Source organism: Artibeus jamaicensis, unplaced genomic scaffold (assembly GCF_021234435.1).
Source record: "Artibeus jamaicensis isolate MK-2021 breed Jamaican fruit bat unplaced genomic scaffold, CSHL_Jam_final contig_729, whole genome shotgun sequence".
Lineage (NCBI taxonomy): Eukaryota > Metazoa > Chordata > Mammalia > Chiroptera > Phyllostomidae > Artibeus > Artibeus jamaicensis.
The window spans coordinates 6,147,214-6,168,989 of record NW_026521939.1 but is presented as its reverse complement, the minus strand read 5'-3'; the positions used below and the strand labels follow the sequence as shown (position 1 = coordinate 6,168,989).

At 38.9% G+C, this 21,776-nt stretch overlaps 1 protein-coding gene across 3 annotated transcripts in view; it reads right to left on the bottom strand.

Annotated features, from left to right (window-relative positions):
* Positions 1-21,542, bottom strand: part of GSPT1 (G1 to S phase transition 1) — a 34,532-nt gene extending 12,990 nt beyond the window's left edge. Inside the window, exons 1-6 of one of the 3 annotated variants that reach the window (XM_037151215.2) lie at positions 21,523-21,542; positions 6,687-6,728; positions 6,527-6,568; positions 5,548-5,775; positions 4,344-4,377; positions 158-235 (exon numbers count right to left, since the gene is read on the bottom strand). In XM_037151215.2, the coding sequence (XP_037007110.1) occupies positions 158-235; positions 4,344-4,377; positions 5,548-5,775; positions 6,527-6,548 (362 nt within the window). In that variant the 5' untranslated portion in view covers positions 6,549-6,568; positions 6,687-6,728; positions 21,523-21,542. Of the gene's footprint in view, positions 1-157; positions 236-4,343; positions 4,378-5,547; positions 5,776-6,526; positions 6,569-6,686; positions 6,729-20,860; positions 21,498-21,522 lie in introns of those variants that run through there. The other 2 variants (XM_037151214.2, XM_037151213.2) reach the window with 2 other exon arrangements.
* Positions 21,543-21,776: the final 234 nt, after the last annotated feature.

Sequence of the window (21,776 nt, the reverse complement as noted above, 5' to 3'; positions counted from 1 at the left end):
AATTTTCTCTTAAGTTTTGCAGTCATCAGGAAATAATCTACTGCATAATCTGAGGGGAAAGAAACTTCCTTTGTTATGACACCATTTCAGTACAAGAACAGTAAGTGGGCAGTAGTTCCTTAAAAGTAATTTATAGTGTCATAAAAATTTAGTATACCAAGTTTCTCTGTTTTTTTCTTTAGCTTCTCTTTCATATTTCTCAAGTGTCCTTTTGTCAACCATTCCAGTCAAATACCTGAAAACATTTAAAGAGAAAAGTAAACACAAATTACTCAATGAAATTAGGAAAACTTTAAAGTAGTTAAAAAGGAATTTCAACTCTAAACTATTTTAAAGTAAAGTACCTCTGGTGGACGATTAAATCAGGAAAGTTTCAGTGGAAAAGATATTTGTATAGTCTGATATTAACTCCCACAAAATAAAGGGGAAAAATAACTTCACAGTGGAAAATCCTGGTTGATAGCTCCTTAACTAATTTTGGCTAATATCACCAGTAGGAAATAAAACATACTGAATATTGACATTTTTTACCCCAACTGGATGCCCTGAGAAGAGCGCAACATATTTTTTGTGATATACTTGCCCAAAATACATAAATTTAATCTGATTGTAAAAAGCATATACCAGCCCAAATGGAAGAATTTCCTATAAAATAAATAGCACTTCAAATTATGAAGGTTGTGAAAGACATGACTGAGGAAATGTTGCATGTTGAAAAAGACTAAGGAGACAAAACAACTAAATGCAATATTGAATTCTACAACAGAAAAACATTAATACAAAAGCTGGTGAAATTCAAATAGATTTGTTATTTATTTAGTTAATAGTATTATAGCTAAATATTAACTTTAAGTTGTGATGGCTGTACTATAGTTATGTAAGATGTTAACATCAGGTTAGGCTAAATGAAAGGTATATGAGAACTCTGTATTGTTCCTGTAACCTCTCTGTGAGTCTAAAACTAATTCAGAATAAAAGTTTTTTTAAAAGCAAATGTAAATACTATATTAAAAAGAAGATCCCAATAGTGTTGTCTAGGCAATTAAGTCTTAACTAATACATTTCAATCTTTAATATTTTACAATTATTTCCCAAAGTGAGATTATTTTTTCCATTTAATTTTTTAAAGTATATTTTATTGATTATGCTATTCCAGTTGTCCCATCTTTCTCCCTTTTGTCCCCATTCCACTCAGAACCCCCATTCCCTCCAGCAGTCCCCTCTGTAGTCCATGTCCATGGGTTATGTATGTAAGTTCTTTGGCTTCTCCATTTCCTATACTATTTTTAACTGGCTATTTTGTACCTACCATTGTGCTTCTTATTTCCTGTAACTTTTCTCCCATTCTTCCCTTCCCCCCAACCTGCTGGTAACTCTCCATGTGTGATCTCCATTTCTGTGATTCTGTTCCTGTTCTAGCTGTTTGCTTAGTTTTATTTTTTTTAGGTTCAGTTGCTGATAGTTGTAAGTTTGTTGTCATTTTGCTGTTTATAGTTTTGATCTTCTTTGTCTTATGTGAATGCCTTTAACATTTCATATAATAAGGGCTTGCTGATGATTAATTCTTTTAGCTTTACCTTGTCTAGGAAGCACTTTATCTGCCCTTTCATTTCAAATAATAGCCTTGCTGGATAGAGCAATATTGGATGTAGGTCCTTGCTTTTCATGACCGAATACTTGCCAGTCACTTCTTGCCTACAAGCTTTGAGAAATCAAGCCGTATGTCAACTCCTTTGTAGGTAACTTTCTCCTTTTCTCTTTCTGCTTTTCATTCCCTCTTTATCTTTAACCTTTGCCATTTTAATTATGATGTGCCTTGGTGTGGGTTTCTTTGGATCCAACTTGCTTGGGACTTTCTGAGCTTCCTAGACTTGTATGCCTATTTCCTTCACCAAGTTAAGAAAGTTTCCTTTCACTATTTTTTCAAATAAGTTTTCAGTTTCTTGCTGTTACTCTTCTTCTGGCATCCCTATGATTTGGATGTTGAAACATTTATAAAGTTGTCCCAGAGGTTCCTAAGCCTCTTCTCATTTTTTTTTAATTCTTTTTTTTTTTTCAAAAAATTTTTTTAGATTTTATTTATCTTTAGAAGGGAAGGGAAAGAGAGAGGAAGAGAAATAACAATGTATGGCTGCTTCTCACACGTCCCCTGCTGGGAACTGGCTTGCAACCCAGGCATGTGCCCTGACTGGGAATCGAACCACGATCCTTTGGTTCTCAGACCCATGCTCAATCTACTGAGCTACACCAGCCAGGGCCATTTTTGGAATTCTTATTTCTTCTTTCTGTTTCAGTTGCATCTTTATTTGGTCGTCTTGTTCCACACTGTTTATTTGAGTGATGGTTTCCTTCCCTTCACTGTTGGTCCCCTGTATATTTTCCTTTATTTCACTTTGTATAGCCTTCACTTCTTCCTTTACTTTGTCACCATACTGAATCATTTCTCTGAGCACATTTGATAGCCAGTATTTAGAACTCTGCATCTAATAGGTTGGCTATCTCCTAGTTGTTTTGATCTGTTCTTTCATTTGTGCTATATTTCTTTGTCTCCCAACTTATCAGTACACCTGTTACATTGTAAAGGGCAGAGCCTTAGATATTTGCCAGGGCATGGTAACCTGCTTTGCCATGTTGTGGCACTGTATGTAGGAGAGGGTCAGAGAAGGAACAAGGCTGCTTGCTCTGTTCTCCCCCCACTTTCAGTCACTTCCCCCTCTTCCTGCAAGCAAATGGCACCTTTCCATTTGGCTTGGTGCTGATTCCTGAGTGGGTTAGCTTGTGTACATTCTAGGATTCCGTGGGCCCCTCAAATGGACTCTTCTGAGCATGGCAGTTTCTTCTGTCGCCCCAACCCCACTAGTTTTTACAGTGTGAGGTTATGAGGCTTTATTTTCCCCACACTGGTACCCTGGGTTGTGCGGTCTGTCCTGGGCTGGGATAACTCCCCAGTTGTTCCTCCTAGTTTTTATCCACATACGAATGTGGGACCACCCAGTCTGCCAGCTGCCACCTCACACTCGTCCTCTCCTCCCCAGCTGCCCGTCTCCGCCCCTCCTACCAGTATGGACGAATGTTTCTTCTTAAATCCTTGGTTGTTGGGACTCCAATACAGTTCAATTTTCTGGCAGTTCTGGGTGTTTTTGTTTTTATATTGATTGTTATCCTTCTTTTGGTTGTGCAAGGAGTTGAAGCGTATCTACCTATATCTCCACCTTGGCTATAAATCTCCAAAGTGAGATTATTTTAAATATTCCTTCGTAATTCCAGTTCTGGCTTTCATCTCTTTGGGTTCTCTGTGCAGTCTTCTGTAGTGCATGTTTCTAACCATTTGAATGTAGAATCCCAGTAAAATAGCAACGAAAATTATAGCCAACAAGCAAAAAGTATACATTCTAAAACACTACAGCAAATGGACCCAATACTTTTAAGTAAGAACTGGCAAGATTACCAATTACGATTACTTAACAAGGCAAGACAATGATGACATACCCTCTCTATCAGGGGTGTCCAACCTTTTGGCGTCTCTGGGCCACACTGGAAGAGGAAGAGTTGTCTTGGGCCACACATTAAATACACAAACACTAACAAAAACTGATGAGCAAAAAAAAGGTTTTAAGTAAATTTATGATTTCGTGTTGGGCCGCATTCCTAGTCACCCTGGGCCGCATGTGGCCGGCGGGCTGCAGGTTGGATACCCCTGCATGCTCTGACGACAGTTTAAAGAAATGGGTCTAATCTAAAAGGGGTGAAATATTTAGACCCTTTTAACTTAAAAGATTTTTCAATACTAGGATACATTATTGACAGCCAATCATGGTGTCTTCATACCTTGATAACTTCTATAATGTAATAAAAAAATTATCTTAGCATGTTAGCCAGGCTATCTGTCTCTGATTAAACCCACATAAATTTAAGGAATGATAAGGAAAAACCAGTTGTCTCCATGCATCAAATTCAAGAGCTGGTTTTCATTATTCCCAAGAAAATTATATTCAAAGACTAAGATTTCCTATAAGCTAGGGTTGGTTCTATATTAGCTTTTATTTAAAAATGTAAGACAGCTTTCAGAAACGTATTTAATTTAATATATTTATGTTACATGAGAGTCTGACAGTAATAACAAAAGAATTTTAGTGGCTGCCTACACTCCATCGGAAAATACGATGATCACATTGCAAAAATTACTTTTTAATATCAGCTTTCCCTATGGGTAACGTTATTTTATTATTAATTTTTCTTAACTTGGGGTGACCTGTTTTTATCTCCTTTGTATGATTTTATGAACATCTACAATTCTGAAAATTCATTCACTTAACTCTATTATTTAGAAAAAATATACTTACATTATTTGTCCTCCAATGGTCGACTTGCCAGCATCTAAAAGTAATAACATCATCAACAATATGCAAAGCATAGGTGTAAAAAATATTTTAAAAAGCCAACCAGTATATACTCTTAATAGAACGAAAGATATGGTTTAGTATATATGGGGTGGGGTAAAAGCAGATTTACAACTGGGAGTATATGAAAGTTTATTCTTGTATTATTATTATTATTATTACTGTATTATTTTACACATGCACAACTGCACACCTACTCTTTTTTCACCCTATATAATTAAATCTTGCAAAAGCAACAGAAACTGTAGGAATCTAGGGCATAAGCCCTGGTTAAATCCTCCCTTGGAAAATGAAGCTGCTAAGTCCCCCTAGAGTTCCAATAATTTAGAACTACTTTACCGGTAAAGAACAAAAGAAAGAATTTTTTTAACAGATTTGCTCCCTGAACTTCAGCTAAGAGTCTAGTGGCAAAAGAATAAAAATTACCTAAGGGGAGCCTCAGAGGACAGCAGAAATAGCCAAGAGCTGTGACTACATTTAGGTAGTCTGCCTTTCACTTTTTGCAAAGAGACAAGTGTTCCTATACAAATTTCAAAGGAGTTCTTGCTACCAAAAAGTAGAATGGTGTATCATCATATTCAAGGGAAGGTAGCGATAAAGGGAAAGAAAAAAGGAGACATAGTTCTATTATTTTCTTCTCAAAATTTTGGGGATAGGTCAGATGATTAAATATGTAAGTAAATCAAATGGATGGGGTTTTTTTTTGGTGCTAAATCAGCAAACTGATTCCAAATTACTAATTCTCATGTCCCACAAGATCAAACTACCTAATAAGGTTAATACCATAAAATTAATAGGTTAAGTTCACACACTAAAAAAAGGCATATTCCCTAGGATATTAACAGATGTCATAATATGCTCAGCCATCATCAGTGGACTACAGATTAATTATGCATTACACACAAATACTGAAGCTTATTTTCTTCCAGCTTCCATGCCATTAAAAAATTGTTCATCTGCCTGACCTCTGAGAACAAAGTGTTGTTTCTAGATTATTCTGCCAGCTGAATAATCTAGGAAGTTATAGTTCAGTTTCACTAAACATCTCCAAGTCACTATATACATAAGATGTTCCGTTTTATGTGCCCAATAGCTTTTGGGCACATAAGTGTGGTCATTTCTTATCACAGCTATGAATGTAACTTACCTACGTGCCCAATGAATACTACATTTACATGTTCTTTTTTAGGAGCACCTGGTGGTGCAACCACAGACTTAGGTTTTGGTATTTCCTCTTCCTCCTCCATCATTTCTTGGGCATTTTCTTCTGGGGGCCTTCCATCTCCCAAGGAACCACCCCCGGGCTCTGCTTCACTTATTTCTTCTTTGTGTTCCCATGATTCTTCTGGGGACATTTCTGTCTCTCCATTTTCTACTGAAATAAGGTGTTTTAACTTAGTATTCTAAAAGAGATTTATAACATTTTAAAACACAGACACTTAGATACCTTCAAACAAAAAATGGAACTTTGCACATTTAGTTCCATTTCCTACTGTCTGGTGATACATAAGCAAGAAAATCTCTTTCACAACAGAAATGGATAATAGCTTTCAAGCTGGCCTCACTGATGACATCAGAGCTGACTCAGAGACTATGAGAGATTGCTATACTAACAAAGCTTCATTTTCATAAGGACAAACATGTAAGCAGGAGATCTAACATTCCTAACAGCCCTGGTATTCCAATGTCAAGATGCCTTAACAGTGAAAGAAGGAGGAAATTTTAAATCACAACATAGGAAAATTGTGAAAGAATTTAGATTTTTTTCCTCTGCAGGTAATAACTTTAGTATCAACTTTATTAATCATCAGGGAAATATGAAACCCTTAAGAGTAATCAACTTACAAAAGTGAAGAAAATTTTCACAAAATACAGTAAATGGAACAAATACAACTATTTAAACTGACTTTAACATTCCTCTACTCAATTCTTTTTATGTTTGCAATCACTAAGTTTATCACAGCAGTGTTAATGCCCAATTAGTTCTGCTTTCTAAATCTTCATCAAAGACTCAATGTCAGTTTTAAATGTAGGCATTATAATCATAACACTTACATTTGCCCCTTAAATCTTGAGAGTGAAAGAGTTTCTTATTACTGTACTAATATGGTCAGAAATTTTCTTACCAACAGGTTCTGAAAGTTCCATGCTAACAGCTGAATTTGAACCTAGACAAGAAATTGAGATATAATATATATTTACAAAACACTATCTAGCTTTACACACCATTACACAACTTAATGTTTTCTCAAATTAAATAGTAAGAGTCATATCATAGAAAATTACCTTCACACAATGACTGTTCCTCTTGAGAAGGTTCCACAGGTGCTGTTTAATAGAAATAAGTTCTATTAAAAATTACTAAGACATATCCATTTTACTTACATTTTAAAAAACAGAAGTTCAAAACATCATAAAACCTCAACAATTCAGACCAATAGGGACAACTCAGGTTTTGAAATCAGAAGTCTCTGTTTAACCTACTGAAAAAAAAAACTGAAAGGTATTCATAAAAGCATGCTTATTCTCTTATTAATTTACTTCATAAACTTTTCCTTCACAGATACTATAAAAGTACTGTATTGCCCAGCACAGATCAAATTAGTAAGATTTTGCTCAACAAATACACACTATTTTTCTAAATTTCCTCTTGGTACCTCTAGCCCAAGAAGGCTATGCTTAGCCCTCTTAAGTCACATGTCATCAAGATCCTTAAATAAATTACATTTGATACCAATAAAATAAAGGAATTCATATAAAATCCTCAAAATATCGATAGGCCCTTACAACATCTTGGAAAGGTGATTATAATGATGCCAGTTTTGTTCTGTGTTAGAATTCTAAAATCAAGCAACAATCCAGTTTCCACACTGCAAATCTACTTATCACTAGAAGAGATGTATATTGATACCAAACTATGTTTAATGATAAACCTAAATGATACTCCAATATGAAAGTGTCCTTGCTTTAAAGAATCTGCAAAATATTACACAAAGACATCAAAGACTTTGGAGTCACATGAATCCACCAAGTAATGATGAAGAAAGCAATTTCCTGTCCCTGAAAGGTACAGAATAATCAAGGTTTTTTGATTCAAGTGACATGTCAAGTATCACTTAGGAAGATTATTCTCTGGCAGAATATAGACAAACTAGATAGGGAAAAACAACTACAGGCAGAAAGACCAACATTACTACAACAAGAAAGCATGCCACTATGATAACTGAGCAGTGAAACTAGAGATGGGGTTAAGTGCAGTGGTAATGGACACAACATGTGACAGGAGTAGGAAGAAAGAGTGAAAGGTTTAAGATGACCCCAGCCTATGTGACTGCTTAGCTGGATATTAACAGAAACTTGGGGGAGAGGGGTATCATTTAAACTAGGTTTAGAAGGGAACAGGAATTATACTTCAGACATAATATAGATTAACCTTTTTTTTGCTTTCCTATCTCAAAGCAAAGTTTATGGGTAAGGCAAGGAAAAAAAATGTAACTTTGAGAGTAAGCCAGGCAGTGCTAAGTGAGTAAGGTTCATATGCTGCCCTAGAGATGGAGGAGGCAGCATGAAGTAGTGCTAAGAGGCTAGAACTGAGATGACTCCTGATTTTAAGTCATGGCTTGTCACTAACAAGTTGTGAGATGCAATTATTTCCATTGGAATTACAGAAATGACATGCCACTGACCTGACAGGATTGTTGAAAGGGTTAATAGGAAAAATACATTAACGAATGTATTTCTAATTGCCAAGTGTAGTGTCAAATAACTCCTGGCACCTAGCAGATAATGAACAAATGATAGCCTTCGCCCCCTAGCATGTATTCAGTATCATCTCAATTTTACCAACTAATATGAGGTCTGTACAAAAAAGTCCAGCCATTGTCACTATAATGAGAAAGGTCTGTGTGACGTCCATGTGACCTGGCAGCCAAGGCGAGTGGACTAGAATGTGCATGCGTGAACAATGACAACTTCACTGTGCTAGTCAGTGGGGGAAGTAGATACTGTTGAGTGAGCATGTGTACTGTGTGGCCATCAATATCAGAATGACTGAGCAAGTATAACAACAAATCTGCCTCACACCTTATGTTATGTTGGAACATTCTTCCACAGAAACTATTCGGCTGATTGAGAAGGCCACAGGTATGGGCAACTCGTGATTGGCAGCTTCATTATGACAACATGCCCACTCATGTATCATGTCTCATGCAGAGTTTTTTGGCAAAATACCAAATCCCCCAGGTGACTCAGCCCCCTATAGCCAAGATTTGGCACCCTGCAACTTCTGGCTTTTCCCAAAACTAAATTCACTTTTGAAAGGGAAGAGATTTCAGACTCAATGAAATTCAGGAAAACATGATGGGGCAGCTGATAGCAATTGGGAGAAGTATGTGAGGTCCCAAGGTGCCTGGTGCCTGTTTTGAAGGGGACTGAGCCATAATTATCCTATGTATAATGTTTCTTGTATCTTCTTCAATAAATATCTATTTTTCACACCATTACACAACTTAATGTTTTCTCAAATTAAATAGTAAGAGTCATATCATAGAAAATTACCTTCACACAATGAAGGTACTTGATACTTTCTAGACAGACCTTGTCATATACTGAGTGTCTATTATGGGCCAGACAGGGATACCAAGCACTCACAAATCAATGGGTGGAGGTGGTGGCAAACTATCCTGACACTAACTAATTTTTATTGAGCTTTTATGTGCTGATTGCCACCTCACTCAAATCCCGTCAAAATCCTATGAAAGACTACAATGACTAACCATCTACCATACAGACATATCAGACTCAACTGGGCTTTTCCAAGTTATTCAAATGCCATCTTGCCTTTCCTCAAATAGCCTCTGTTGCAAATCAGTAAGAATAAACTAAGTTATGATGTACAAATATTTTAAAGCAGGAACAAGGGATGACTGGTATGGTAGGTTCCTCTTCCATCACCTAATAAGATAGCTACTGAACTGTAACTGAGCTTTTCAAAACCAAATAGTAGATACAACTGACTACCTAGTTCTAGAACCAACCCTTAACTTACTTCTTCAGACAGTGACATCAGTCATGAGACCACTTCCACATGGATGCATAACGCAGCATAATGAAAAATCTTGTTCAATTTTATTTTCCAAAACATCCTACATTTATGTTTATCTTGAGTTTGTAAAGCTCAGAGAGGCCGAGAGTCAAGTACCATAAACAACTAAATGTTTAATATACTGAAACTAATATGAAATAATATGGAATGTAAAGTGTAACAGAAAAATAAATAAATAAATACTTAATAAATAGGTAATGATGATATTAAAGGGCTCAAAAATAAGAAGTTGACCAGTTTTGTTATGCTGTAAAAAAAGCTTTCCATGGACTTCAGCAAAGATGGAGGTGTAGGTGGAAGCACTGCACCTTCTCACACAACCAAGTTTAAAAACAACAAAGTTTTAGCAACAAAAATGCAGCCAAACCACAAAATACTGAACTACATGGAAATCTGACAACAACGAACCCTTCAGCCACACTGGTAAGAGGGGTGAAGCCAGCAGCGGAGCGGAGTTGGGCAGGAAAGATCCACCGGACCGACCCTGGCATGCGACGAGCAGGCAGCTGTGGGCAGATCCCAGGTGTGGAGTAGCAGGCGGACCCACTGAGGGTGCAAGGTGGTAGACTCACTGAGGGCTGACCACGGTCACACATTCGAGCACAAGCGGTGAGACAGACCGTGCAGGCCCCAGTGGCGGGAAGCAGCAGTGGGGACCACCATTGTCCCTCTCTGACCCCACCCCCACATACAGCATCACAAACCAGCGACCTGGGTGGCCCCGCCCTGGTGAACACCTAAGGCTCCGCTCTCATACATAACAGGCACCAACAGAGCAAAACACGGCTCAAGAACAACTCAGAGCCCCAGAGCCAATAAATCTAAGCAATGAAGAAATAGCCAGACTTTCAGATGCACAGTTCAAAACACTGGTGATCAGGATGCTCACAGAATTGGTTGATTTTAGTCACAAATTAGAGGAACAAATGAAGGCTAAACTAATTGAAATGAATGGAAATGCACAGGAAACCAATAGTAAAGGAAAGGAAACTGGGACTCAAATCAAAGGAGTGGACCAGAAAGAGGAAAAAAATGGCCAAACAGAAAAGGATGAAGGAACAAGAATTCAAAAAAGTGAGGAGAGGCTTAGCAACTTCCAGGACATCTTTAAATCTTCCCACATCCGAATTATAGGAGTACCAGAAGGGGAAGAGGAAGAGCCACAAGTGGAAAACTTATTTGAACAAATCATAAAGGAGAATTTCCCCAATCTGGCAAAGGAAATAGACTTCCAGGAAATCCAGGAAGCACAGAGAGTCCCAAAGAAGTTGGACCCAAGAAGGAACACACCAAGGCACATCATCATTACATTAGCCAAGATTAAAATGAAGGAGAGAATCCTAGAAGCAGCAAGAGCTAAGGGGACAGTCACCTATAAAGGAGTTCCCATCAGACTGTCAGCTGATTTCTCAAAAGAGACCTTATAGGCAAGAAGGGGCTGGAAAGAAGTATTCCATGTCATGAAATCCAAAGACCTACATCCAAGATTGACCTATCCAGCAAAGCTTTCATTTAGAATGGAAGGGCAGATAAAGTGCTTCTCAGATAAGATCAAATTCAAGGAGTTCATCATCACCAAGCCCTTATTATATGAAATGTTAAAGGGACTTACCTAAGCAAAAAGAAGATAAAAAAGATGAGCAGTGAAAGGACAGTAAACTCAGTTATTAACAACCACACTTAAAACAAAAGCAAACTAAGAGGACAGCTAGATCAGGAGCAGAACCATAGAAATGAAGATCACATGGAGGGTTAGCAACAGGGGAGTGGGAGGAGGAGAAGGGGGCAGAAGGTAAAGAAAATAAGTAGCATAGACTGTAGGTAGAAAATAGATAGGGGGCAAGAATAGTAGGGGAGATATAGAATCTAAAGAACTTGAGACACGTGGTCATAAACTAAAGGGGGAATGGTGGGGGAGGGGTGTGCAGGGTGGAGGGGAACAAAGGGGGGAATAGAACACATGTAATGGCATAATCAATAAAATATATTTTAAAAAAACAGCTAATCAACAGTAAAAAAAAAAGGCCACAAAAAAAAGCTTTCCATGTATTCAGATGATGGATCACATTATAAACCTAATGGCAATGCTAGCAAATGTTTGCCAACTGACATTTTGGAATGATGAGCCAGCAAACTCACAGATACAGCAAAATGTTCTTTAAATTTACACCTCTCAGTATAATTTTACCCAGCCTTCACACAGGCACAAGCAACCTTCTCTTGCTGCTTCTACTCTGTTCTTACTCATAATGCATATCACATCCAGATTTTACTGGCTATTAACGATCAAGGGCTTAGAATTCTACTAGATCCCAAGTCTTCTGTTCATGGTTAGCAAACAGATAACCATTATTAGACCTTGACTTCTCAGATCCTGCATGGTTCATATCTGCTAGTGAAAGAGTATGAAATTAGGGTTTCATACTTTCCAGTTGTATTTCCATGTTCAGAAACACCCACGTAAAGTATTGAAAAAAGGAACAATTCTATTTCAGTGGAAAAGTTATCTGAGTGTACCAGTTTTGAATAAAACTGTCATACCTCAAATTAAAAAGAGGAACTAATACTACTGTTTGTGATAAAGGAAGACTAATGAACTGGTTGGTTGTGATCCAGGAAAATTACCACAAAATTTAAAACAAGAGGAAGTGGAAAGATTTTTTTAAATCCTCATCCAAGGATATAGTTACCAATTTATTATTGGTTTTTTGTTTTTTTTTTTAAGAGAAAGGAAGGAGGAGAGAGAGAAAAAAATGTGAGAGAGAGAAACATTGATCAGCTGCCTCCTGGAAAGGCCCCAACCCGGGACCAATCTGAAACCTTTGAGTGCATGGGACAATGTTCCCACCAACTGTGCCACCCAACTAGGGCAAGAAGTGAAAAGATTTTAACAGAAGACAGTAATTTGACACAGATGATAACAAGGACTTATAAATTGTTAGTTAACATTTGATCATAGTGAAATAAGCCTGCTAGACACAAAAGGTCACACATGTTGCATAATTTTATTTATGTGAAATATTCAGAATAGGTAAATTCATAGAGATAGAAAGCAGACTGATGGTTGCCGGGAGCTGGGAGGAATGGGAAATGGGGAGTAACTGCTTAATGGATAGGGGTTCCCTTTTGAGGTGACAAAAATATTTTGGAGCCAAATAGAGGTGGTAATTGTGCAACACTGAATGTACTCAATGCTGCTGAATTGTTCACTTTAAAATGGTTGATATTGTTATGTGGATTTCACCTCAATTGTTGAAAAGAATATAGATTTTTTAAAAAAGATCTGATCATAGGTCAAAGGGATTCCACATACATGGGATAGATAATGAAAATTATGGTTTGATTCAAGGTGTTTTAAACACAAATGTTTGGCTAGTTCTTGAAAAGTGCTTAATCCATATTTCATAAATCAACAATTTAAATTTGTACTGCTTTAGATATAAACATTAATCTTTAATCTTCTTTACACACTAAACAGTGATATTTAAAATGGTCACCCTAACTAAAATTTCAGTCCTGTTAGCTAAATGCTGTGTCCATTAAAGAAAAAAACAAAAGCAACTGCACTGCTGTCACAGAAGTCACAAAAGTCTTATACTGAACTGAGAACCTGACAATTCTGATCAATACAAGTTTCTGCAATGATGGAAATATTCTCTATCTGTACTGTAACATGTCAGTCACTAGCCACATGTAACTATTAAGCACTTGAAAGAGGTCTACTGTGGAGGAAGAAACTAAATTTTAAATTTAATTTTAATTTACTTAAATAGCCACATGGTTCTCAATTATCATACAGACTTATCTTACCTGATTTTCCCTTTCTATCCCGTTCCTCACTCACCACACTGAAGGACTAATGATTTCTCTTCTGAACTCCTCTAAGATATGACCCTTCTTTCAATTATAGGTACCCGTATATTATACATTATTTTAGTTCTTGATCCCTAGGACACAGACTTCCAGAATGACTGTGTTTTTCTAAAATATGGAGACTTTCCTCTCTACTCTTATAGTTTCCATAGGCTCACACAGTGCATTATATAGAATATATAACTGAATTAACTTCAGCAGTTTTCTGTTCATTTTCATGGCTCATTAGTTCCCTATAGTCTTATCACTTCACTTTTCTTACCATCCCTAGAGTCTATCTATGTTTACCACATTTCCATTATGATTAAATACAGTAAAAATAATTTATATGTGTCAGTTTTCTAAGAAGGGGATAAAGAAAGTGTTCAAGAGATATTAAAGTATAGCTTGAGTAAGAAATAAAAATTCTCTAGCACTCAGGTAACCATACAGTCTTACCAGAATTGCACACTGAGGTATTTTTCTCCCACAGACAATACTGGAAAATAGTAAAAGCACATCATCAGAAAGAAAAGACCACAGAACACATAAAATTACTGTGGTACTGATTTAATTATCTAACCCTCCCAAAATAAAAAGGCACAATGCTACAGACAGTGAACAGAGCTGTTTAAAGTATTTTCCATCATCATTTCCTAAAATGCAGGAAGAGGCAATGTCAAAATATTACTTTAAATTATAACACTGCCTACTTATGACAGTGTCACTGTTACTACTGAGACAGACATGGAGACTGTGCCGTAGTCCACAAACTCATGCCAGGGTCTGAAGAAAAAAGATCCCTTAATATCCAGTCACAAAAAAAAGGACTAGCAGAGTCACTATTACTAGAATAAGCTTTCAGATCAGACTTACATTCTAATCCTAGTCCCTCCATTTATTCTTGGATGTCACCTCAATAATTTACTTATAGCTTCTCTGAGCTTTAATTTTCTTATCTGTAAATGGGTCAACAGTGCCTATACCTCAAAAGATTGTTGTAAAAATAAGAGTGTATTAAGCATGTGGTAACTGCTCAATAAACTTATCACAAAAAGCATTTCAAAACCCCATTATAATTACAAAAACTTTTAAGAATGAAATGTTAAGACTTAGGGTGGCGAACACACAATACATTATGCAGCTGATGCATTATAGAATTATATACCTGAAACCTATATAATTTTATTAACCAATGTCACACCAATAAATTCAGTAAGTTAAAAAATACATCAGAAAATGGGAGAAAGAAATTAAATATAAGAAAGGCAAACTCCAAGGCCACTCTCAGAAAATCCATACTGGTTGTAGTAATTAGCTTTTGGCATACCCGGGTGGAGAGTGCACCAAACTAATAGTTGGCAAATTTGGATTGTAGTTCAACTGTCATTAACTCTTCTGAATGACCTTAGGCATTCACTTAGCATTTCCAAGCTATAGTTTCTTTATCTGAAAATGATAAGGTTGTATTATTGTTAGGGTCACTTCTATCCCTAACATTCTAAGAACCTATTTATTCAGTCATGAATGCAATGCCACACATATCAACATGATCAGACTTTCTCTAGAGTAACTAAAATTCCACTGTATTTTTCAAAGAACTCTGAAAAGCAATCTTATTTATGATTTTATACTCTATATACAGCAATACCTCAGTACCCATCGGCCTCAGAACTTGTCAAACCCTGCACTTGTAGTATTTTGACAAGAAAAAATGTTTCAGCACTCGATGCTTGCTTGGAACTCATCGCACTTGCCAGAACTTGTATGAGTCACAAGGCCACTCCCCAAGAGAAAAAAAAATGTTTTATCAATTGGTATCTGTTGGTTTCGGCACTCCTCAGGAGTTCTGGAATGAATCAATGTGTACCGAGGTACCACTATACTTTAAAAACAATTTGAGGTATATTTAAAATATACAAACCAAAACTATTTCAGACAGCCATAATAAGTTACAAAGGTAACAGAAAAACAGCCACCTGCAACCAAAATCAGCCACCCAAAGGAGATAAACAAAGACTGCTTAGTAGTAGGGTAACCTACTGGAGTTCTATAGAAATAGTCAACCAGGAAATTGCCACAGTGACATTCTAAGGTGAATGTTTTATTGTTCCTAGTAAAGTGACATGCAATAACCTGGTTTGGAATTTAGTGTCACCACTTTCAGGCTAGTGAAGGATGCTCAAAAAATCCTTACTGTTTCTTTCACCTAGAAAGTAGAATTATGATGGGGACCTGGTTCAACTTGGAGTACTATAACAACTAAATTTCCTTATAGCAAAGCCATTTACGAAAAACAAAAACACAAAACAAACCCAAACAAATACATCTATAGCCCAGTAATGCTTTGTTAAAATCTACTGAAAACAAAGGCAAAACTCTTAAGAAGCTTTGGTGTGAATCAACAATTGACAGCTAAAAAAGGAATCTGAGGCTCTTAGAACAATCAAGAATTTTCAACCAGTAAATAAATTCTTGCTTCCCAAAAATTGCTAAGAACTATGACCATAATGATGATATTCTAAATTAACATGCTCCACAGAAACACCAGTCAGAATAACAATAACCAAACTCACTGCTGTTTAATATGAAAGAGACAAATAATGTAAAAAGATACCTGAAACTCAACTCTAGCAAATTCCTAGCAAACTTAGAAAACTTAAGGTATTCACAACACTTATAATATAGATAGATCTTTACTTTCATGATTAGGTGGTAGGATTGAAATTATTTACATAAAGGAACCTGTGAACAATTACTCTTCTTAGCTTTGAAAGTCCTCCACAACCTCTGTATAGGCAGGCCTCTTACTATGTTGTATTTTCCATTAGGCTAAATCTGATTCCTTTCTAGACTCATCTTGGTGGTGTCATTACAAGTGCCTAAAACAGCATTCTGCATTCTGTAGGCAGTTCATTAACTGCTATACATATATCTGAGTAAAACCAGGGATTCACATCTCAAAAATTTCCTTTCTCATACTGCTCACTCACCCCAAAAGGTTACCAAATCTTTTTTTTCCTTTCTCTTCAACCAGAAAGATAATACTATTTCAATACTGACACTTCCTCCCCTGTAAACTAAAACAAGTAAAACAAGGCTTTTAAAATCTGTCCTCTACAGTATTTTCCCTACCTTGCTTGATACATTTTAATTGCTGCCTTTTCATGCAGTACAATTCCAGAAAAAGTGAAAAATAAAGGACAAAGAATGCAAAAAGCCATGATTCAAAGCAGTTTCTTCCCAATAAAAATTTCTAACAGTTTAAAAACTGTTCAACATGGCACAGCAGTAGTTCCCTAAACTCTCCTGCTCAAGTCACTCAAGCATGTAACATCATGAAACAAGAGCCAAAATCCAATAAACTAATAATTAGTAGGCCAAGGTATGGGGGAAAAAACACTCCAGGTGCCATACTTTTCCCTGACTCCTGCATACTCTACTCCATTCACTGTCACACAGAAGCCTGAAAAATCCTTTATATTACAATTGTTATTAAAAAAAGGCATTTCAGTCTTAGAAGGGAAACAAATCTAAAGTCAAGAATCTTATCAATCTAAAATTATCTATCAGCCAACAGGTAATGGTTAATAATAATAAAGTGTAAGAGTCCTGGAGGAAACAAGCATTACCACTTTGATCCCTTATCTTCTCTATTCTGGAGATACCACCCTGGAGACTATTCCGTGATTAACAAGCATCTACCAAGTAATGAATACTGCATAACTTTGTGAATATACTAAAAACCACTGAAAAGTACATTTTAAAAAGGCTATATGAATATGTCAATCAATAAAAAAAAAAAGGAAAAGAAAATCCATCCCCCACAAAAAGGCAGTCAGTAGAAACCAAGCATTACAAAACAAACATTTCTCTTTAAAATTCAAGTTCCACAATAGAAGGTGCTACACTTCGCAGACAAATACTCCTCCTCTGGGGACCTGTACTGAAGACTGCTGGTTTTATCCTATGCCAACAGGTATAGTATATACCTGTATTTTGTAATGGAAGAGTTTTGAAAGGTGCTAAGGGTGGAACAGTGGAAAGAACACTACACCAATACTTTGAAGCTCAAGATGCTCTAAAATTCAAGTGCTGTAGTCTGAATATTTGTGTCCACCCTGCAAATTCTTAGGTTGAAAACTCTAATACCTGAAGTGATGGTATTAGGCAAGGCCTGTGGAGGGCTCTAATGAGCGGAGCCTTCAAGAATTGGATTAGCATCTTTACAACAGGGGCGGCAGAGAGCTCCCTTGCCTCTTCTGCCTTATGAGAACGCAAGAAGTCAACAGTCTATTTAGGAGAGGGCCCTTATCCAACCAGGCTGACACCCTGATCTCGGACTTCCAGCTTCCAGAATTGTGAGCAATAAATTTCTGTTGTTTATCAGCTGTAATATTTTGTAATTAGCAGACCAAATGAGCTTAATACACCATGTAACCTTGATTAACACTGCTAAACCTTTTCCTCATTTAAAAAAAAAAAAACAGCTGTGAACAAAGTGCAAACTGGAAATTAAAATAAATACATTCTGCCCTGGCTGGTGTAGCTCAGTGGATTGAGCACAGGCCTGTGAAGCAAAGGGTCGCCGGTTCGATTCCCAGTCAGGGCATATGCTTGGGTTGCAGGCCAGGTCCCCAGTAGGAGATACGTGAGAGGCTACCACACATTGATGTTTTTCTCCCACTCTTTCTCCTTCCCTCCCCTCTCTCTAAATAAATAAGTAAAATAATTTAAAAAATAAAATAAATACATTCTATCATAGAAAACGTTTGTTCTAGTACACATTACCCTTGTCTCCTATATTTTTATTCATTTTAGGATCTCTACGTTAAAGAGCATTGTCTAGCCAATTTACTTCCATCTGTAGAGAAATGAACTAAAATGAATTATACCTGAATGGTATAATTATTAATCATGTCTTTGGAAGCCTGTATTAAATATTCAAAGAGATTCTAGGTCAACACTGAATCCCGAGTTGGGACGCCTGGAAACAGGCGTAGCCAGCAGCCAGCCTTCTAGTGAAGGGGAATGACACTTTGTACAAAAGCATGTTACTCTTCAAAAAAAAAAAATCAATTAAAAGCATTTTCCTCTACTGATTGCTTGCAACACTCCTATAGATTTTCAAAAAGAGAAAAGAAACTAGCCTATTTTCAAAAGAAATGACATATTCATCCTACACAGAGATATTTTAAAAGTTTTTCATTTTAGTGCTCTATCTCTAGATTACTTCAAGAGCTCTTCTAGTATCCAGTCTAAAAACACAGCCACCACAAATTTCAGCTATGGCTTAACAACAAAAAGGAACAAGTTAGCCCTACAAATTAAACAAGTTTAATTTCTCACTATAAAAAAATTGCAAACATTATGGTTCATCCTTTGTAAATTTCAACAAAGTTCTGTTTCCATCCCCCCCCACTCTTCTCTAAGCATAGTTTTCTGCTCTGATGGTATTTTATGGACCTGAATGAGCTGGTACAGCAATCCAAAAGTCCCACAAAACTCAGGACCTCAACTTAAAAAACCCACTCTTTTTCAAATAGTTATCCCACATTAACTGACACTTTGTAAAGCAGCTGATAAAGTCTGTAAGACTGAAATAGGTTTCTGATAAAAATGAAAAAGTTGACCATAATGTAAGAACTTTTCTTATAAACACTTCCCTACACATTTTTACATCTTTAACTTTCAGTAGGTCATAGAGAAAGTGATTAAAACTGCAAATTAGCAAATACCAGGAAGAGGAAACATTCTCCTGGGTAAGAGGTAATGCCTAAGTCACTCAACAATGACCACCATTCCAGACCACTGCTCTAAGGACAGCTATCCCTTGATGGCTGATGGAAGATAGACTGCAAATAGGTCTAACCAGAGTGGTGCTGGTGGCTCTAGAGTGAGGAGGGAGAGCCAAAAGAGAAAATGTCTGGATAAAAGGGATGTGGCATGATAAGGCACTGCGAACAGGCACTTTTAGGGAGCTGGTAAGAGGACTAGTTTAACTAGCCAAAGTGGCTTGATCTGAACAAAGAAATAAAAGCTATACTTCCCTGCTCAAAGGGAAAACATCAACCACCCACACAAGTAAAAGAAATACCAGTCAATAAACAACCAAATCCAAACTATGTACTCACAAATGTACATACTTGCAAAAGTGTTTCTCCAAAGTCTCTTTTTGCCTCTAGAGAGAAAACTGAACCAAAGTTTCTGAAGAAACTAAAGTAGAGCACTATTATGTGTCCACTTACCTGAGAAATAATACAGTATAAAACTTAAAGGAAAAATCAACAATCTGCTCTCACAAATTGCTGGGAACGGTTATGATCCAGTTCCATACCCTGGCTAAACTGCAAGGACAATCAGCCCTCTTCTTTTTCTCTTTAAGCCACTACTGACAGTTCCCAAAAGAAGCACCTTTTATACAGAGAGAATACTTATGTTCTCCCAATTGATATTCCTCCCAAATCAGTACCTGAAAGCACGCTATCACGGAAGCATTCCCTTAATACAGGAAGATTTTTAAAGATCGAACTTAACTTGAAATCACTGAAAGCTTGTCTATGGTCAGAACAGCACGTGACTATTAAGTTATAACAAATGCTCAAGTGTCTGCATAGACGAACTACTGACACATGAACATAGAGAAAAGTGAATTCGTTATACCAAGCAACATGAATAACAAAAACAATTTTGACACACTGAAAATTCTAAACCTGTCACCGACGGAGAAAGTACAAGTCCCACTTAATTAACACAAATTAATGCAGTTTCCTACCCACATTAAGTCAAGTACTCTAACTTTGTGTTATTTTGTGAACTTTACAAGCTTATAAAATGCTAAGGGTGAAAAAGATCTTTGTATTGACAGCCAACAGTTTCGGCCGGATCACAAGGCTGCAATGCATCTTGGGATTCCTTCAGGCCGGTTCGCTGCCCATAGATATTTAACACGTAATTAGTTTCAATAATAGAAATTGCAGCAAGAGACGCTCTCTGTCCTAGGCCAGAGGTAAAGGGAAAACTCAAGCATTCGTCCTCCCCAGCTCCTCGGACCTCTCAATGCCCACTCAACGGACTTGTGACTCCATCTGTCCTCACTCCTAGGCCTGTTGTTACAGACTACACTGCCGCCCCCTCTTCGGTTCCATACGGTTCCCACCTCTAGTGGGTGACTGTGGTCCTAGGGGAAGGGAGGGCCACTGGCCCCGCCAGTGTCCCCAGCGCGCCTCTCCCGCCCCGCCCGGCCTTCCGCCCCGGCCACCGCACGCAGGCCGACTACCCGGCACCGGGCCGCCCCACCCAGGACTGCCGGCGCCGGACGCCGCTGTCAGCGCCCCACGTGCCGCCAGGTCCCAGGTCTCCGGGGCACTGCAAGGCGCGCCGCTAGACCATAACGCATCCCCACCCCATCCTTGATGGGCCCAGGCCCCCGGGCCGCTGCTCCCGCCCTCGCAGCTTGGCTTTTCCCGGAGTCTCAAGGCTGCCCCAAGTCCCGACCCTTTACCCGAAGAGCCTCCCGCGCCGCTGCCGGCTCCGTGGTTGTTGGCGGAGGCACCGGCCTGGGGTGGCGGCGGCTGGGCCGGGCCCCGCAGGAAGGAGGGCACGAACTCGGCGGCGTGGACGTTGGGCACGAAGGGTTTGGCGTTGACGTTGAGTTGCCGGCTGAAGGCCGCACTGAGGTGTTCACGCTGGGCCTCTGCCACGGCCGCCGCCGCGGCCAAAGGACCACCGGGGCCGCCGCAGGGGCCTGGCCCGGGAGCTTCCATGTCCGCCTGGTCCCAGCAATCGGGTGCCGAGTCGCTGCTGCTGCTGCCGCTGCTGCTCCCGCCGCCGCCGCCGCCACCACCACCACTGCCCGGATCCATGATCGGGGGGGCCGTGTGTGTGATGGAGAGAGGGCGGGAAATGGAGGCGGGGGCGACCGGCGGAGAAAGAGCAGGCCGCGCTGACCCCTGGAAGCAGCGAGGAAGAAGGGCCGAGAGCTAGCGACACAGTCCCTGGCGTGGTCGCGGCGGCAGCTCCAGTCCCGACTCCGCACTCGCCGCGGCGGCTCAACCTTCCTCGTGTGTGCGAGCAAATCTCCTCCCACCCAACCCCAATCACCTCCGACCGCCTCAGCGCCAACCCTACGCCGGGCGCGGGCCGACCTCTCGCTGCCACTCGTACCTTCGCCTCGGTAGTTCTCGGCCCTGTGCGTTCCCGTTGCTGGCTAGGTAGCGCGGCAGAAGACGAAACTACGAGTTCCGGCAGTGTCCGCGCGGCCCCGCTGCGGTTTCGCCGGGGCCGACGGGAGTTGAAGTTTCGGAGTCCGGAGCAAACGGAAGCCGCTAGGACTCCCGGCAGGCACCGCGAGGAGGCGGGGATCTGGTGGCCTCTCCGCAGCCCCACCTGTCACGGAGCGGGGGTAGAAAGGCAGAGGA